General features: G+C 52.5%; 2 protein-coding genes across 2 annotated transcripts in view; both read right to left on the reverse strand.

The window, feature by feature from the left end:
- Positions 1-13,734, reverse strand: part of LOC138752885 (delta-like protein 4) — a 25,963-nt gene extending 12,229 nt beyond the window's left edge. The window contains 10 exon segments of the mRNA XM_069915497.1: positions 6-40; positions 43-417; positions 2,656-2,875; positions 3,602-3,771; positions 6,193-6,323; positions 6,442-6,502; positions 9,853-10,116; positions 12,225-12,282; positions 12,792-13,043; positions 13,493-13,734. Coding sequence (XP_069771598.1) covers positions 6-40; positions 43-417; positions 2,656-2,875; positions 3,602-3,771; positions 6,193-6,323; positions 6,442-6,502; positions 9,853-10,116; positions 12,225-12,282; positions 12,792-13,043; positions 13,493-13,546 — 1,620 coding nt within the window. The 5' untranslated portion in view covers positions 13,547-13,734.
- On the reverse strand, positions 9,996-12,054 carry LOC138752207 (uncharacterized). The gene is made up of 3 exons (XM_069915196.1): positions 12,028-12,054; positions 10,636-11,884; positions 9,996-10,072 (listed from the first exon to the last, which is right to left on the reverse strand). Exons 1-2 carry the CDS (start codon positions 12,052-12,054, stop codon positions 11,177-11,179), a joined length of 735 nt encoding a protein of 244 aa, XP_069771297.1. The 3' UTR covers positions 9,996-10,072; positions 10,636-11,176.
- Positions 13,735-14,498: the final 764 nt, after the last annotated feature.

A 14,498-nucleotide genomic window follows, 5' to 3' on the forward strand; every position in this document is an offset into this window, starting at 1 on the left:
TGGGCGAAAGCAGCCAGGCCACAGCCCAGGGACACAGTGGCCAGGGCACAGGAGCAGGGGGTTGCTGCCGCTTCTGGGAGGGGCTAGGCTCCCGCACCGGGATCTCGCACCACGGACCCATGAAGTGGAGAGGGCACTGGCATACAGGACGCTGGCCGTAGGACCCACGATGGCAGGTGCCCCCGTGGAGGCAGGGTGCCGATTCACAGTCTTCTGCTACCAGGCGCTGGGCGCAGTTCCGGCCCGCGTAGCCGGCGGTGCAAAGGCAGCTGTACCCATCCACCCGATCCAAGCAGCTGCCCCCATGGGCACACGGGTTGCCAGTGCAGTCATTCACATTGACCTCACATCTCTGCCCGGCAAAGCCTGGGGGGCAGCGACATTTCCGGGACAGGCCTAGGTTCAGGCACCGGCCTCCTGAGAAAGGGAAAGGAAGAGGGGAGGGAGGTGAGTAGAGGAACTGGTCTGCGGAACAGGTGAAGCCTTCCATCTTCCACCCCCATTCCTCCTCCTCCCTCTTCCATCCCCTCTCTCCACACCACCTCCCCTCCAAGATCTCTCTTCTCTCTCATCCCCTCTCCCCCTCCTCCCCTTCACCTGCTCTCCCCTCCTCCTGGTCACCCCCTCCTGCCCTTCTCCTCCTTTCATTCTATCCTCTATTTTCCCTCTCCTCAGCCCTCTGCTCCTCCTCACTGCCATTGTCCTCCCACCCCATCTCCCCTCCCTCCCCCGTCTCCCCTCCCTCCCCCATCTCCCCTCCCTCCCCCATCTCCCCTCCCTCCCCCATCTCCCCTCCCTCCCCCATCTCCCCTCCCTCCCCCATCTCCCCTCCCTCCCCCATCTCCCCTCCCTCCCCCATCTCCCCTCCCTCCCCCATCTCCCCTCCCTCCCCCATCTCCCCTCCCTCCCCCATCTCCCTCCCTCCCCATCTCCCCTCCCTCCCCATCTCCCTCCCTCCCCCATCTCCCCTCCCTCCCCCATCTCCCCTCCCTCCCCCCCTCCCCCCATCTCCCCTCCCTCCCCCCCCCATCTCCCCTCCCTCCCCCCCCCCATCTCCCCTCCCTCCCCCCCCCATCTCCCCTCCCTCCCCCCCCCATCTCCCCTCCCTCCCCCCCCCCCCATCTCCCCTCCCTCCCCCATCTCCCCTCCCTCCCCCATCTCCCCTCCCTCCCCCATCTCCCCTCCCTCCCCCATCTCCCCTCCTCCTGGTCACCCCCTCCTGCCCTTCTCCTCCTTTCATTCTATTTTCCCTCTCCTCAGCCCCTCTGCTCCTCCTCACTGCCATTGTCCTCCCACCCCATCTCCCTCCCTCCCCCGTCTCCCCTCCCTCCCCCGTCTCCCCTCCCTCCCCCGTCTCCCCTCCCTCCCCCGTCTCCCCTCCCTCCCCCGTCTCCCCCTCCCTCCCCCGCTCTCCCCTCCCTCCCCCGCCTCCCCTCCCTCCCCCGCCTCCCCTCCCTCCCCCGCCTCCCCTCCCTCCCCGCCTCCCCTCCCTCCCCCGCCTCCCCTCCCTCCCCCGCCTCCCCTCCCTCCCCCGCCTCCCCTCCCTCCCCCGCCTCCCCTCCCTCCCCCGCCTCCCCTCCCTCCCCGCCTCCCCTCCCTCCCCGCCTCCCCTCCCTCCCCCGCCTCCCCTCCCTCCCCCGCCTCCCCTCCTCCCCCGTCTCCCTCCCTCCCCCGTCTCCCCTCCCTCCCCCGTCTCCCCTCCCTCCCCCGTCTCCCCTCCCTCCCCCGTCTCCCCTCCCTCCCCCGTCTCCCCTCCCTCCCCCGTCTCCCCTCCCTCCCCCGTCTCCCCCTCCCTCCCCCGTCTCCCCTCCTATTCTACCCACCCATCAGATAATGTGTTATTGAAGTCCTCTAACCGTGTTCATGAGGTTGGAGGATCCCAAAAACTGAATGGGCGTGGAGTTCACCTGACAGATTCTGGGTTGTGTGACCCTAGTGCAAGGAGAGACTGGGACAACCAGGTTAGAGAGCTGAGAGGGATCTCATGGAGCCACACACAATTTAGACAGGGTGAGACAGCTTGGATCTGGGAGGATATTTCTCCTGCCTGAGGAGTTTCAGACTAAGAATCACAGTCTCTGAAGGGGCAGAGACTTTAGGACTGAGGCTAAATGTTATTTCTACACGGAGCCTGTGGAGTGTGAGTGAGTGAGTGTGTAAAGTTTGCAGACTCTGTGATTGTTGTTAATACTCAAAAGTCCTGAAGAAACTCCACAGGTCCCGCAGCACCCATAGGAGGTAAATACATATAAACTATCTTTTCAGGCCTGAGACCTTGGTCAAGGTATGAGCAAAAAGCAGGCAGGCACCTGAGTAAAGGGAGGCTGGGGGTTGGGGGGTGTGGCGAGGAGCACAGGCTAGGAATTGTGAGTAGGGCGCACAGGGCAGTGGGATTAATTTGGAAACGAGACTGCAGGGAAAGAATGGGCCAGAGGGAGATGCTGGACCCTGGGAATAAACAGGGAGTTGATATTACTCTGGGATTTATAGCAGGACCATGGGAGAGGGAGTGGGGTTATTCTGGCATTTAAAGCAGTTTTGTGGTGGGGGTTCTGGAATGGGAATGATACGAGATACAATGACCTGCTACAGCACTTCCCAGTTAAAAACACAATTACAAGGAAAAACACAGCCCTCTAAGATCTGGAGTGTTACCATTTGCACAGGGGCTCCTGGAACACCGATCCACCTTCTGCTCACAGTTGATACCAGCAAAGCCTGGGGCGCAGCTGCAGATGTAAGGAATCCCTTGTGATCTCTCATAGCAGGAGCCTCCATTGAAACAGGGGAAATCTCTGCAGCTCAGGACACTGTTCTCACAGTGATGCCCATGAAAGCCAGGTGGACAAGCACAGCGGTAACCTTCCTCCGATTCCTGCAAAAGTGGCACCATGGCGTTAAGGAACAAGCCAGCCTGTTTCACGGATTCTCCCTACTCCCACACACTATTGCAGTCTGTTTTACAATCCACAAGTTCTCTGAGATGGCAGAGAGAGCAGGAGGGGGGAGGATTCATTGTGATGTGCACAGGTACAAAATAAATTCTTTATGCTGTAGCTTTGTAGCTATGCAAAACACATTTAGAAACAATAGTATAAATTAAATAGTACACTACGAGGAAAATAAGGCCAATTAATATAAATAGGTAGATAACTGTTTACAAGTGCAGTGGTGCAAAAACATATGCTGTTTCAATTGTGTTGTAAGACATTTGGTACAACAGTGGTGTAAATGAATTTGGTGTGGGAACACAGAACCAGGAGAGCACAGAACCGGGATCAGGTATTCGCCTTCAATGGGAATGGTTCAGGCTAAATGCTGTTCTCTTGAGCTGTCCAGTTGATGGGAATCCTCATCCCTCCCTTCTCCCTGGTGGGATCACCCTGGTCCTGTGTGATTGTGTGGAGTCCCATGGGATAGTCCTACTCTAATGGGAAATCCATAACAGGATCACCCCTGCCTTTTGTGAATCTCCACTTTCTGTTGGACTGAGCGTCTCTCTAATGGATCACCCATGTGCTGTGTGAATGTGCACTCTCCACGAGGCGGGACTCTTGCTGGTCGGGAACCTCCAGCTGAGCAGGGTGTGCTTTGTCCTTACCGTGCAGGTCCCTTGGTTTCTGCAGGGGTTGCTGTCACACCTGAAAACGGGTGACTGGCAGATGACGCCGGTGAAACCAGGCTGGCAGGTGCAGGTGTAACTGCCTTGCCCTGTGTTGCTGCAGGTCGCGTTGTTCAGGCATGGCTTGTTGTGGGTGCAGTAGTTGAGATCTGTGAGCGGAATAGATGGGAAAGAGGGCAAGCTCAGTTACAAGCAGCACAAGCCAGGTGTGGGACATTTTTCCATTTCACACTTCCTAGAAGAAGCAAAGGGAAGAGGTGAGGGTGGGGGAGGTGGAAGGGGTACCAGGAGGCGGGGAACATTGGAATGCTGATCTCTCTTGCACTAGAGGAAAGGATACACATGGAGCACACACAGTACAACACAGCACCAGCCCTTTGGCCCTGATACAAACCTACTCCACAAGAACCCTTCCCTATCTCACATCCATAACCCTCAATTTTACATCCACATGCCTATCTAAAGGCCTTTTTATAGTTTACAAAAAAGGGAACGTAAAGGCAGATATTCTCCATCTTTACTTCGCTTCACTTACCTTCAGAAAAGCTCCAAGGGTGGATTCAGCAGGCGAACTCCGATCCATCTAGAGGGTACACTCAGAGGTGGAGTGAGACTGTTCCACCTCCTGCATAAAGGCAGGGGCGCTGAAAGCAGAGGGCTGATGATGTCATCAGCCCACGACCCAGTAACCAATTTAAAAAAATCCCATATGTGTACTCGGCAGCGAACGTTGCACAGAAGATCTGCCCGAGTTCCAAGGCTGCTTGAGCAGATCTCCACCAGTACTCTTACCTGCTCTTTAGTTGCCATTCCGGGTATAGGCTTTCCCTTCTCGGTGCACATGTTTGACGTCACATCAACAGGCGCCCCACCTCCCTCAGCTCCAGAAGACGGCTCCCGACACAACTCAGTATGAAGGCAAAGCTGGATCAGCCTTATAGGCCTCCATAAAAGGTAAATTTACCTTCTTTTACATTGAGCCACCTTTAATACACAGTTGCACCATAAAAAGGCCTAAAGAGTCTTTTGAATATCTGTGTTGTATCAGCCTCCACCACCACCCCTGTCAATGCATCCCAGGCACCCTCCACTCTCTGACATCTCCCTAAACATTCCTCCACTCAGCTTGTACAGATGTCCTCTAGTATTTGTTATTATCGTCCTGGGAAAAAGGTGCTGACTCTCCAACCAACCCAAGCCTCTCTCAATCTTGTACACCTCTATTAAGACACCCCTCATCATTTGTTGTTCCTTAGAGAAAAGTCCAAGCTCTGTAACCTTGCTCTACAAGACATATTCTTCAATCCAGGCGACATCCTGGTAAATCTCCCTCTCCAATGCTTCCTTGTCCTTCCAGAAATGAGGGCATGCGTGGACCCATTGCTTGAATGGGTGGGTTGACACGACAGTGATCTTCACTCTAGCTTTTATCTCCACATTTACCATACCCCCCCCCCCCCACTCCCCAGGGTCAGGTAGACTGTAGTCAGATGTAAATCTGCTCCTATTGTCATGGTTACACCCATTAACCAGCATGTATTGCCAGGTTGAGGCCACGTGCAAATTGAAGGAACACCTCATACTTGATCTCGCCAGTATTTCATCAGACAGCATCAATATCGATTTCTCCAATTCCTCCTTATCCCCCTCCCCTTTTCTGCCTTTCTATCTCACCCTCACTTTCTCTCATTCCTCTGACTCCTTCCCCCGCCCATCACCCACATCTCCCCACCTCTGGATCTCTACCTCCCTCCCTCCGATCACAGAGCACCTTTCTCGGCTCTCTGCCTTCTCCCCCATCAGCTCCTTCCTCCTCCCACTAGCATTCACCTGTAAGCCTGTCTTCCACCTCCCTTTCCCTCCCCCACCCCCTCCCTATTTTGGGCAATTACCCTGATCTTCAGCTCTTCTGAAGAAGGGCTCAGGCCCGAAACGTTGAGTGCCTTGTTACTTTCCATTAATGTTGCATGACCTCCTGCATCCTCCAGCATTTTTTTCTGTATTGTTCCAGTTCTCCAGCCTCCTTGCTTAACCTCAACTTAACTAGCAGTTGTGCAAAGCCAGAGCTCCTGCTCCAGTTCCTCCAGGAGTGTGTTTAAAGTGTATGAGGCTCATTGATTCCATCTGATTCAATGCCATCAACACCTGACTTTGGGGGCTGACAATGGGTGCCATAGTGGTGCAATGGGCAGAGCCCCCTGCCTCACAGACCCAGGTTCAATCCCCACCCCTGGTACTGTTTGCGTGGAGTGTACACATTCTCCCTGGGACCTTGGAGGTCTCCCACCTTGCATGTTGGTAGGTTACTCTGCAGCGGTAAATTTCCCTGTGTGAAGTATCTGAGGAGAGTTGATGAGAGAGTGGAGAGTAAAAAAAAACAGGATTTGTGCAAGTGGGAACTTGGTGGCTAGCACAGACTCAATGGGTCAAAGGGCTATTGTTTCTACATTGACCAAGCATGACCAAGCTGCTGGATGCGGAAGGTTGCACACTCTACAAGGCTGGAGATAGGCATGGGTGGGGGATAATGAGAGGGGTTGTCTCCTGTGGATGGAACATCATTCACTCACCCTGGTTACAGAAGAGACCTCCCCAGCCCTCTTTACAGGTGCACTGGAAGGGCTGCTCACAGGTTCCGTGTAGACAGCCTGGGTGGCGCACACAATCAGTACAAGAATCCCCCTGCCATCCAAAGTGGCACCTCAAGAGAGAGTGAGAGAGAAGAACACAGTTAATCGTCCTGAGATCTGCACTGAGGAACGCCAAGTGCGGACATGGCTGGGATGCCAGCTCATGCCTCCTGCCCTCCAGTAACTTACTTGCACTCACCCGGTCGATTGCATTTTCCATGTTGTGCGCTGCATCCAGCTCGGCAGATTGCTGCAAGGACAGATGGAAGAGCTGGTGTTAAATCACACCTCAGACTGTTCAGTTGTTTAAACTGCAATAAAGGATGATGAATATATGAAATGAGCTGCCAGAGAAAATGGAAAGAGTGGGGTACAATTGAAAAGTATGAAGGAATTTTGGATAGGTGCACAGAGAGCAAAGGTCTGGAGGGATATACACAGACAAATGGGACTAGAATGATCAACCTTGGCATGGAGAAGTTGGGCTGAAGGGCCTATTTCTGTGCTGTTAAACAGACTGGAATATGAAAAGGAACTGGTGAGACTGCTCCTGGAGTACTGAAACTTCTCGGAGTGCTGTGTGTGTGTGTGTGTGTGTGTGTGTGTGTGTGTGTGTGTGTGTGTGTGTGTGTGTGTGTGTGTGTGTGTGTGTGTGTGTGGAATGAGGTGTCGGAGGAAGTGGTTGGAGAGGGGACAATGTTGACATTTAAAAGGCATTGTGACAGGCAAGTGGGTCCACGTTAGATGGGCAACTTGACTGGTATCTACAAGTTGCACTGAAAACCCTATTTCCATGCTGCAGGACTAGAACATGCATTTACTTTTATCCAACAATTAATCAAAAAGTCTTTGCAGTAACAATCTTAAATTAAAAGTCTCTTTATCTGAACTGATGAAGCTCTGATCAAGGACCTTTGACCTGAACTGTTAACCCTGTTTTTTTTAAATCTCCACAGGTACTGCTGAGCGTTTTCAGCACTTTCCAGTTTTTCAAATTTATAGCATCTGCAAATTTAAAAACAAATTCACTTACTTAACTAATAATAAACCCCTAGTGAAAAGTACAGCTTTCATGATGCCAGTTTAATGCTAAAACAATTCCAACGTGTGACTCCATCACACTACCAGTAATAATCCGTAACTGTGTCCAGTGAGAGTAATGGCTAATACTGCCACAACCCCAGCCTTACTCCCCAGACATTTTCAACAGCTTAATCACATTTAGAGCCAGTTAAAGTCTTGTTCCACATGAGGTAATAACATGAGGCAGGGAGAAATTGGGAAGGGGGGGGAGGGGTATTTTCAAATATTTACCCCTCAGTGACTGGCAGAGTGAAAATTGCTCAGCATCAGTAATAACCTTCATGTTAGGTACCTGCCTGCACTCAACACCATCAGCAATAATCCCTGTAACAGGAGATTGTGAACAGAGCATCATCAGTGCCATCCTGGGCCAGTATTAGGTTCCAGAGTTAGCGCCTGTAATTATCCCAGTGATGATCAACAGAGATTTCTGGTCGCATCACATGACCAAGAGTGGCTTCCCAGATCTGGCTATTAGGTTTCTGCAAGGACACCCCTTTTTCCTCTCCCAAACGGTAACCAGATTGGTTACAAGCTGGAAGATTCCAGTGCCAATACAAGCTGGGAGACTGGCGTCAGGGTCAAACTGAAGAGGGACGCATGTAACAAGTGGGTGGTACTCTCAACTCTGGACTCATTCTACCTCAGGAACCTGAGCAAAAAAAAATACAGGCTGAATGGGCAACAGTATGGGGTGATACCTTTTAACGGGAAGTAAATCTACCTCAAATAGTTTTAATTGCAGCTGGGTGTTATCCTGGGGTATCCAACCTTTACTCAATGTTACCACACCTAGGCTCACCTAATCATTGCCAGGTCACCAGTGATAATTCCAGGTATGACTAATAACCATCTCATGGACACTCTCCCCAGAAGTGGCAGCCATGTGGAGAAAGTCAAACTCCAGTGCCACTATTTCCCACAGATAACAACTAACCGCAGAAAGTGTGAGGACTAGGCCCTCACTCAATGCCTTCAACAGCCACACTCTAACAGCGAGACACCCGTACCAGTTCAATAGTATTAACTCCTTGATACCACACCATTCTTTAACAACAGACTGTTATTACTGGCTCAATATGCCCTGTTGCTGGGGACTGTATTTCAGACAATGCCAATATAAACATCCTGGTGTTATTCTCCAGTGACAGATATGTCATGTAAAGTCCCATTAATAATCCCCCAGTGTGTGGCTTTAAATCACTGCCAATGCTTCCAATGGAGTAACAATAACTTAGCAGCACCCCCACCCCCTCCTAACAGGAGGCAGTAATAATCCCCAGGTCCAGTAACAACCACTAATGCCAGTGTCCAACTTCCCCACTCTCTGATCCTCCATCCATCCTGTAATAACCTCATGAATGGTCATGATAGCAGCCAGCCCACTCTGATATGATGTTGAGGCTAACAAATATGACAAATTCTTCGATGTCTCCAATAGACCCAGTAACAGGGACACAATTGCAAGCATGAGTAATCCCCACAACACCCTCACCTTTCTCTGCCTCTCCCTCAATTTTTCTATCCATTCTCCTCTATTTCCACTCTGCCTTTCCCTTTACCCTTTCATAGAACATTACAGCACAGGCCATTCAGCCCTCGATGTTGTGCTGACCTATATATTCCTACCAAAAAAGCACTAAACTCTTCCTTTCTTGTAACCCTCTATTTTTCTTCCATCCACATACCTGTCTAAGAGTCTCTTAAATGCACCCAATGTTTCAGCCTCCACCACCATCCCTGGCAAGACATTCCAGACACCCACAACTCTCTGTGTAAAATATCATACCACTGATGTCTCCCCTAAACTTTCCTCCCTTCACTTTATTCAGATGTCCCCTGGTGTTTGCTGATCCTGCCCTGGGAAACAGGTGCTGCTGTCCACCCCATCTATTCCTCTCAATCTTATAGACCTTCTATTAAGTCTCCTCACATCCTTCTACACTCCAAAGAGAAAAGACGCAGCTCTAATAACCTTTCCTCATAAGACTTATTTTCCAATCCAGGCAACTTCCTGGTAAATCTCCACTTCGCCCTTTCCATGGCTTCCACGTCCTTCCTGTAATGAGGTGACCAGAACTGAACACAATGCTCCAAGGTGGTCTCACCAAATTTGCAACATACAATCCCCCTATTAATGAAGCCCAGCATCCCATAGGCCTTCTTAACTATCCTATCAACCTGTGTAGAGACCTTGAGGGATGCATGGATTTGGACCCCAAGGCCCCTCTGTTCCTCCACACTGTTTAAATCCCCCCATCGCATTTTATCCGTCACCCCACCCCTCAACACACACTCCTTTCCTCCCCATCCCATTCTCATCCTCTTTCCCCCTCCACCCCTTCCTATCCCTCTCTCTGCCCCCCACCCCGGCTCTTCCTCAGTCTTCTCTCCCTTTGCCCTCCTCACTTCCTCCCCACCCCTCTCCCATCCTTCGCCGCCTCTGCGCTCACTGCTCTCCCCACCCCTCCCGACCCTGACAACGTCCCGGTGGACCTCCCGTGACCCCAGCCTTACGCTTTGAGCAGTACTCATTCTCCCAGCCAGCCATACAGATCCTCTGCCCCTCGCGTCCGCAGGTGTAATGTCCGAAGGTGTCGTTCCTGGGCCGGCAGTAGTAGGAGCAGCCCTCGCCGTAGTAGTGATGGGTGCAGATGACCCGGTACGAGTAGTACAGCTGTGTGTGTTTCCTCCGCTGGACGTCCCGAGACCAGACTGCGCCCACGGGCTGATGCCTCTGGATAGCAAAACGGCTGATCAGCATCTCAGGGCTGGTTACATCTGCACGCAGCAAACAAGCGGGTTAACTCAGGGCAAGCGTGCGGTCAGCTCCCGGCCAGATCAGAATGAAACCCACCCCCACAAGCCAAGACTCTGGAACTCATCAAACTATAGGATCCCTGCTCAAACCCCTTCACGTACAATCTGGTGTTCAAATCGCACCCCGGTTTTGAAAGGAGCCCTGGCGCTTTTCTCCCTGGGTCACGTTCATGAGGGACGTGAATAAGGCAAATAGCCACAAACTCTCCCATCCTCCGCATACCCGAGGGGATAGATTGAAGGCGGGAGGGGAAGGGTTTAAAGGGGACCCGCGGGTGAGGGATGTGGAACGACCTGCCAGAGGTGGGGGAAACTAAAACGTTGAAACGAGCTTTAGACAGGTCTGTGGGTTGGAAGTGGGGCGGGGGGGGGGGTGTGTGGAGGAGGATGTGGTCCAAACACAGACACTTGGGACTAGAACAGGACGTGTTTTCAGTGCGGTAAACAGGAAGGAGATACAGATCAGGTCTGATTACATACTCCTGAAATCTGGCGCAGCTGATAAGGGATTCAGGTACCGGACTCTGGGAGGGTGGTCGCTTCTAGACTAGTGTTGATTTTACTGAGCTGGCAGGATCAGCTGCGAGCAGGTTCTCAGAAAGGCAGGTTGGTGTTCATTAGATTTCCAGTAATTCCTCTTGTCTTTTGAGTGCTTTTACTTTGGAAACTGAAAAATCACCAACTCATCTGGGATTTCCACACCAAGTCTTTGCCAGCAACATCTATGGACACATTCATTTATGTAGTGCTATTAGCAACGTTTTAAAAATATAGCTGTTGCAGGAAATGGGAGAAACTCCAAGCTAGAAATTAATGTACTAGATCTTGCGTAACAAGATGCCCAGATCCAGGTGTCATCCCGAGAGAGATGGATAGGGAATTCCTGGTGTCAACATGAACTGCTGAGACAGGTGTAACCCTGGAGAGATGAGTACACACAGAGACAAATGCATCGTGGAGTGATCCCGGAGCAACGGCACAGAGAACGTGGAGTGATCGTGAGATCCCAGGCGAGATGGCCTTATCTGCGCTGGAGTGAGCTCAGTTTAATGAAGGCACTAATTACTCTGGGGTCCCAGAGGAATGAAGATGATCTGAGTCCCGAAGTGATGGCAACAGCAGATATTGGAGTGATGTACAACAGATCCCAGAGTGATAGAGACAGAACATGCTGGACTGCCCCTAGATTTATAGTGAGAGCAGACCCCAAGAGTGGTTCCAGAGTGTTGGGGCAGCACGTAGCTGTGATAGGGAGAAAAGATCCCAGAGTGATCCAGGAGTGACAGCGACAGATGATTCCAGAGTGATAAAAACACCAGATCCCGGGGTGATCCAAAAGTGATTGCAAATCCTGGGGTAATCCCAGAGTAATGAAGATGGCAAATCCCGGGGCGATTTGAGAGTGATGACAGATCCCGGGACGATTCCAGAGTATTTGTAGATCGCGCAGTTTCTCCCGGTGAAATGAAGAAGGTAAATTCTGGGATAATTCCAGAGTGATGGCAGATCCCGGAGTGATTCCAGAGAAACGAAGACGATAGGTCCTGGCGTAATTCCGGAGTGTAGAAAACGGCAGATCCCAGCGTGATTCTAGAACGTTTCGTGAGAGATCCCGGGGCAATTCCGGAGTGAGGAACAAGAGAGATCCCGGTGTGCTCCCAGAGTGAAGGACATCGGATGGAGAAATGTGCCAACCTCGCTTCCGAAAGCCCACTTCCCCAACCTCTCCCTAGAACAATCGAGGCCGCCTTTTCACAAAGGGCGACATTGATTGTCGGAGGTGTTCAGCTCAGGAAAAGGCCGTCCGGGACGTTGGGCAAGGTTTCGGTTTTCTCACCAATATCCAGTTCAGTTCCCACGCCAAAAATAAACGATAGGAAGTCGATTGTGTTGACGCATCAGGACTAAAGGGACTGTGAGGCTCTTAATGAGATATTGCTTCTCCGCAGCTTCCCCACCGGCGTAGTATTAAAACTAACGGGGGAGCGGGGGTGGGGGATGCTCGCTACAAACTGAACTCATTCACAAAACGCGCCTCAATGCCGCCCCCTGTCAAACCCTGGACTTACTGGGGTTCGGCTGGCTGGACTGCGAGTTCCAGGCTTCGATGATGAGGGAGAAAGTTCCCTGTCAAACAAAAGGAGGACAAAGTTAGAAGCGCGACCGTTCTCGCTCGCTGCATTCCTCGTCACGTCTCGGTTCCCAGGAGCGAGCTGCTATCTCTCTCTCTTCTCTCCCCCCACCCCTTCGGTTCCCTGGTGACCTTCCCTGCTGCCTTTGTCCGTGGATTTCGGGCTGCACTCCTGCAGTGAGATGAAACATCACTTCAACTCAGAGTCAGTCTGGATAGCGTCCCGCTTGCTTCCTGGACGTGTTTGTGTGTGTTAAAGTATTTGTGAACATTTCCCTCAATCCCCTTCTACACACGTGTAGTGCCCGTGTGTGCTTTGCACAGGTGTATAAATGCCTGAGTGCACGTGAGAATAAATGTATATAAATGGGTCTTTGAGGTGGGCGCAAGTGTAAGAGGGCAGTCTTCGTTCAGTTGCCGACCTCATCACCCCGAACCACCCCCTCCTTTCTTCACTCGCCCGGCCCGCGGCCCCCGGGTCAATGAAACAGGGGCGGGCCCTCACCGGCCACTTGAAGGTGAAGTTGAGACTGAGCGAGATGTGAGTCGCCGCCACGCCGAAGGAGCTGCTGCCCAGGAGCTGGGAGAGGACGCTTCCGTAGGTGCAGGGCTCTGGGGAGACCACCACTTGGAAATGCTTCAAACACACCCGAAAGTAAGTGCGGCAGTCGGGCACACAGCGGCTGCCGGAGGCCAGCAAGCCCCCTTCGTTCACAAACTGGTGGATTCGCAGCTCAAAGGTACCACTGCTGGAAACCTTCAAAAATACACAAGGTCAGGATGCAAGGCGGCGGGCAGGGAGCCCGAGGGATAGAGGAGAGGGAGGTCGAAGGGGGGGGGGGGGCGGGTGGGAAAGAGAGGGAATGTAGGGGAAATAAAAGGGACGGAAGACAAGGAGGGTAGGGAAGAGGATGCTGGAGAGGGGCAGAAGACAGGAGGAAGCCGGGGGAGAGAGGTCAGGAAGTAGGAAAAAGAAGGGTCGGGAAGCTGGAGAGAGAGAAAGAGGGGTCTGGAAGCTGGAACGAGGGGGCAGAGAAAGAAAGGGGTCAGGAAGCTGGAACGAGGGGGCAGAGAGAGGGGTCAGGAAGTAGTGGAGGGGGAAGAGGGTCAGGAGGTAGGAGAGAGCGGACAAAGAGGGACAGAAGGCAGGGAAAGAGGACAGAATGGATCAGAAAATGTAGGTGCTGGGGTCAGTGGAGGGTTTACCTGGGGGAGAAGCAAGAGGAAGAGTGCGGCACGGACAATGCTTAACGCTGCCATGCCCCGTCGCCTGTGGTCACCGACGCTCTCCAAACCCTCGCTGATTTCCCCTCTGAGAGTCCCAAAGGTAGGTCCCTGCGCCCCTTTGACGCTGTTACCCGAGCAGGATCCGGCTTCTCCAGAAGAGCAGCTGGTCCAGAAAGAGCCGGCGCAGAGGCAAACAGGGGGTCTGCAAACCAGGTAGCAATCCGCAGTCAACTCGGGTTCCGTAAGGTTCCCAGCCCCTCTCGGCTGCTGTCTGTGGGGATGGGTGTGAGTGCGCGTGGGACAAGCTCCCCTTACGCACCAGCTTCTCTTACACTTCCGACCAGCTGCACAGGCTGTGCTCTGAGGCTCCCTTAATATACAGGCTCGGTGACCCTGGCTGTCAATCAGAGGCTTGGTGACAGCAACGCCTTCTTCCCATGTTACTCAGGCTGTCAATCACATGGATGAAGGTGGGCCTAACTCATTCCCATGGGTTACAGTCTGTCAATCAGAAGGATGGAGCCGCCTCCTTCCCATTGGTTAACTATGCTGTCAATCACAGAGATGTTCGCGGGACCTCTTGTGGGTCAGTCAAACTGAGATGAACTTGGAATGTCCCCTTTCCATGGGTTAGTCAGGCTGTCACTCAGAAAGATGTCCCTTCCCTTCCCACGAGGGACATAAACTGTCAATCAGAGGGATGGAACCTTCCCTTTTCCAAGGGTGACACAGGCTCTCTATCTGAAGGATGGACTTCCCCTCCCATTTCTCGTGGGTTGCCCATGGTGTTGGAATTGCCCCATTCTCATGGGTTCCCAGGCTGTCAATCAGACAGGTTGGGAACGCCCCTTGTGACGGACTTTCAAATCATAGGGAAGGATCCACCCTTTTCTGTTTATTGCCCAGACTGTCAATCACAGGCATGAAGTTGAGAGCTCCCCTTTTTCATGGGATGCACCTTTCCCTTCAGGTCAAAAATCTGCTC

Source organism: Narcine bancroftii, chromosome 2 (assembly GCF_036971445.1).
Source record: "Narcine bancroftii isolate sNarBan1 chromosome 2, sNarBan1.hap1, whole genome shotgun sequence".
Lineage (NCBI taxonomy): Eukaryota > Metazoa > Chordata > Chondrichthyes > Torpediniformes > Narcinidae > Narcine > Narcine bancroftii.

What these genes read in the sequence shown, in the direction of transcription:
- LOC138752207 (XM_069915196.1), bottom strand. Translation starts at nt 12,054, where the DNA reads ATGCGTCAACACAATCGACTTCCTATC. An exon ending in AACACAATCGACTTCCTATC is followed by an intron (nt 11,885 to 12,027) that starts GTTTATTTTTGG and finishes CGATTGTTCTAG; the next exon opens with GGAGAGGTTGGGGAAGTGGG.